The sequence below is a fragment of the Plasmodium relictum genome (genome assembly GCF_900005765.1).
Source record: "Plasmodium relictum strain SGS1 genome assembly, contig: PRELSG_00_v1_72, whole genome shotgun sequence".
Lineage (NCBI taxonomy): Eukaryota > Apicomplexa > Aconoidasida > Haemosporida > Plasmodiidae > Plasmodium > Plasmodium relictum.
Genome location: NW_021628731.1, coordinates 1 through 4,674, shown reverse-complemented (window position 1 = coordinate 4,674; position 4,674 = coordinate 1). Strand labels below are relative to the sequence as shown.

At 18.1% G+C, this 4,674-nt stretch overlaps 1 protein-coding gene across 1 annotated transcript; it reads left to right on the top strand.

Annotated features, from left to right (window-relative positions):
- Positions 1-1,844: 1,844 nt before the first annotated feature.
- On the top strand, positions 1,845-2,881 carry PRELSG_0006400 (Plasmodium exported protein, unknown function; the record flags this gene model as incomplete). Its single annotated transcript, XM_028676712.1, has 2 exons — positions 1,845-1,989; positions 2,058-2,881. The coding sequence occupies 2 exons, from the start codon at positions 1,845-1,847 to the stop codon at positions 2,879-2,881; spliced, it is 969 nt and encodes a 322-aa protein (XP_028531256.1).
- Positions 2,882-4,674: the final 1,793 nt, after the last annotated feature.

Here is a 4,674-nt window from a genome sequence, read left to right as displayed (position 1 = left end):
ACATACACGACTAGTAAACTAACTTAATATACTATAAAAGGTCAATAACATATTTATAAATCAATATATTTAGTTATACATACTCTTTATTAATTTGTTTATTTAATACTATAGTAAATCCATTAAACAGGAAATTAATAAATCAAGTATTCAAAGAACCAAATTATAAATCATCAATTTAAAATAAACAAATTAAATACAATATATGTTTATATTAGTTTCTTTTTTTATAGTTTTCATTAAATTATATTTCATGAGGATTTGTTTATTTTATTTTTTATTTCTTATTTTTAATTTAATTTTTTTTTAATATATTTAGCATGAAATTTATAAATAATTATTCATAATAAAAATTAAAAAATTTAGTATTTTTTATGTTTTTATGTTGTTTTTTACTTAGACATTGAAGTAAAAAAAATTCTGGTGTATGATATGTTTAACTTTTAATTTTACAACATAAATATATAAAATTATTTTTAAAGAATTTTATGTTATTTTCAGTTCAGATATATCTGCTTACTTTATATTCTCTTTTTTTTTTTTTTTCTTTAAATAGATTAATAGTTATTTTTTTATAACGCTATCTTATAACTGCTCTAATCGAGTTTATTATTATATACATATTATGAAATTAATTTAAATAAAAAAAATTACATTTAACATATTTTTTCTTATTTAATATATTATAAGTGAAATTATTTAGATAATAAGAGGTATTGTTAACCTTCTTCTATAATAAAGTGGTTAAATGAACATACTAGTTAAAAAAATGTAGTCATATTACATATAATATGACTATATTTTTTTTTTACATATAAAGATTTCAATAAAAAATTTTAAGTAAAATTTTTGTTTTTTTGTCAAATAGAATTAATCTTTAGAATTAAAAAAATTAAATTTGAAAAACTAAAAAGAAAAAAAAGTATTTTGTTTTTATTAATATTTAATATTTATTTATTTATTTTATAAATGTTATTTAAAAATTATAATTAAAATTTTATTTTATTTTGTTTAGTTAAATAACTTTTATATAAGTGCAAATTTAACAAGGACTTAAATTTTTAATAAAACAAAAATAAATACATAATTTTATTTAATAAATACCCCTAAAATTATGAGTGTTTGGTTATTTAAATTAAAAGAATACATTTATTTTTTACATAAAATAAAATAAGTAGAGATATTATACATACTATTTATTAATTTGATTGTTCATTTGTTTAGAAAAGTCTTTGAATAGCCCAATTAATAAATCTACATGTAATTATATGAATTTGTATATTGATTTCATGTTTTAGTGTACAGCATGCAATTAAAAGTAGACAGAAAGAAATAAAATATGGATGAGAACTAAAAACAAGTATTATTTTAATAAAATAATACTTTTAATTATATTTAAAATAATATTTCTTGTCATGAAATACACCTTATGCCGAATTATTAGATAGATAATATGTGAATTTGTATATTGATTTCATGTTTTAGTGTACAGCATGCAATTAAAAATAGACAGAAGGAAATAAAATATAGATGAGGACTAAAAATAGGTATTATTTTAATAAAATAGGACTTTTAATTATATTTAAAATAATATTTCTTGTCATGAAATGCATCTTATGCCGAATTATTGGATAGATAATATGTGAACTTTGTATTTATTTTATACTTTAGTGCATAGCATGCAATTAAAAATAGATAGAAAGAAAGGAATATAGGTAAAAACTAAAAATGAATATTATTTTAATAAAATAAAACATTTAAATATATTTAAAATTTTCTTTTTTTTAAAATTATAATATTCATTCTTATTTTTTGTATTAAGATCTATATTTTCTGTTATACTAATGGTCTTTATAAATATTTATAACAATATCATTATAAAGAAAATTCAAAATTTATATGTATTATTCTTTATTACCAAAATTAATCTTTTAAGAGCCTTTAATTTATTATTAGTCTCTAACTTAGTAGCATTTATATACAATGTTAGTTTACTATCAAGCTTATTTGAGGATTCATTGCTATTAAATAATTATGAATTAGGACTTAATATGAAGAGGAATTTTGCAGAAATGGGTTCGAAAAGTTAGAATCTTATGTGAAAAATCATAAAGTAGAAAAATTTTTTAGTAGAGGATTATTCAAAGATTATCCTTCTTTAGAGCATTCATTACATTTAAAAATGTTAAGAGACCCTGATATTTTAAGTAATATGCAAAATTTCCTTTCGATTATTTATGAACAATTTAGCCAAGGAGGAATAACATTACCATTTTCTAATTTGATTAGTATATATCATAGAATAGATGAATGTGATTTTATGCAACGATATTATTCATCAGATGAAGGAATAGAAAATTTTAAACGTATTTTATATATTCAGAAATCCTTTCTTGATGAATTCTCGGATTTATACAATGGAGTCATCAATATACATAATGGAGAAGGTGAAACTACAATAATATTCATCGATGGAATGCTAGATGGAATGAAAACGAAAATAAGAACTATACTTGATGTAAAATTTAGATTATTTGGTGATTTCGATCTAAAATATGAAGAACTTGATAACTTAGAAAATTTGGTGAAACAATCCATTGATAGTGCTATGCGTATTGATAAACTGAATTTACTAAAATCTAAAAAAAAAATAGATACCACAAAAGCTATTTCTATGATAGAAGATTTAGTATTTGATAAATTGAAGAGATATATATCTACTAATAAATATGATAAAGAAACTATTTGCAATAATAACAGGATTATAATAAAAGAAATTCATAATACTAGTTTAAATATATTGCCTAAAATGGCATTTGAACAATTTAAATATGTATATCTTAGGTTATTAAGATGTGTTACTAATTTAAGTCATGAATAGAATTTAATACAATATAAAAGGAGTAAACCTAATAATTCTCGCAAACAAGAAACACAAGAAGAGGCAAAATATATAGGCACTTGGCTAATAAAAGGTGATATTAATTTTTTGTAAATATAAAGTTAGCTTAGTAGTTAAGAAAAATATATATATATATGGCTATATTTAAAAAAAAAAAATTTTATTCCTTTTAATTTTATATATCTTTGTAATTATTTTAAAAAAAAAAAAATTTAATTTTTTTTTAGGTTTTGTTCTTTATATTGTGTTCGATTTGTATATTTTGAAATAGCATTAAATACCTTGGAATTTAATTTTGTTATTTGTTATAAACTTAATTATTTGTGTGTATTTCTAAATTAAAAGAATATACTTATTCTTTGTAAATAGGAATACATTTGTCAAAGTAAATATATGTCTATTAAGCAATAAAGAATCGTTTAATTCAAATTAAGTGGTTATATATTATAAATATTTCTATATATATATATTAAAAATAAGTATATACACTAAAAATCAATGTATTTAGTTATGCATGCTCTTTGTTAATTTATTTAATACCTGATTTATTAATTGACAGCTTAATGACTTTAATAGAGTATTAAAGAAACAAATTAATAAAGAGCATGTATAAATGAATATACGTTTTCAAATATATATGTATATATAATGATTTCTTATGATGCATAATATTTAATTTGAATTAAATTTTAATGCATCTTTTAATAATTATGTTAACTGTTATAAATGAGATTTTATTTACAAGGAATTAATATATTCTTTTAATTTAAAATATACATAAAATTTATAACAATTAACAAAAGTAAAGCTCTAGTTTTATTCAATGTTATTTCGAAGTACACATTGAAAATTACGAAAACATTATAATTTTATGTTCATTCAATTTTTTGTAATGTTAACTTTCCCCAAAAAAAAAAAAAAAAATAATTTTATTTTTATTTTTTTTTTGAATTTCAAAAATGTATATATAATAAAGTAAATAAAGCAAAAAAAAAAAAAAAACTTTATATATATATATATTTTTTTTTTTTAACTAGTGTCAATGTATGGCTAACTTATGCATACACGACTAGTAAGTTAATGTACAACATAAAGTTAATAACATCTTTTATTAACCAATACCATAGCAAATTGATTAAACAGGCAATTAATAAATTATATAGGAAAAAAATTATCATAATAAAATTATATATTGAAAAATTATAAAGAATATAACATTTAAAGTAAAAAAAAAAAAAAATATTATTTAAAAGTTTTTCATGAAATTTAATTTTTTATAAAGAAAAATTATGGTCATAAAAATGTTAAAAACTCTACAGAAAGATAAAATTTTTATGGAAAAAAATTATTGTAAAAGAAACTTTTTTATTTTGAATTGCTCTTTTTATTTCAAAATAATTATGTATTGAGAAGTGGATAATACATAAATATTAGAAAATTTTAATTTATTTCAGTGTACATACTTTATTTAAAAAAAAAAAAAAAAAGAAGCAATATATATTTAATATATAATAATTAAGTCACAAAGGAGAATATGACTTATATGAATAAGAAATATGATATTATTATTATGTTGATTTATTAATTGGTTATTCAACAACTTTAATAAGAATTGTGAATAATATCCAAGTAAATAAAGAGCAAAATTTAGAACTCCTTTATAATTATGTATTAAAGTTTCTATATAATACAAAATTAATTAGATCATTTTAAAAAAAAAACTAAAATATATAGTAAGTTCAATAAAGATTTAATTAACTCAATTCGCTTGT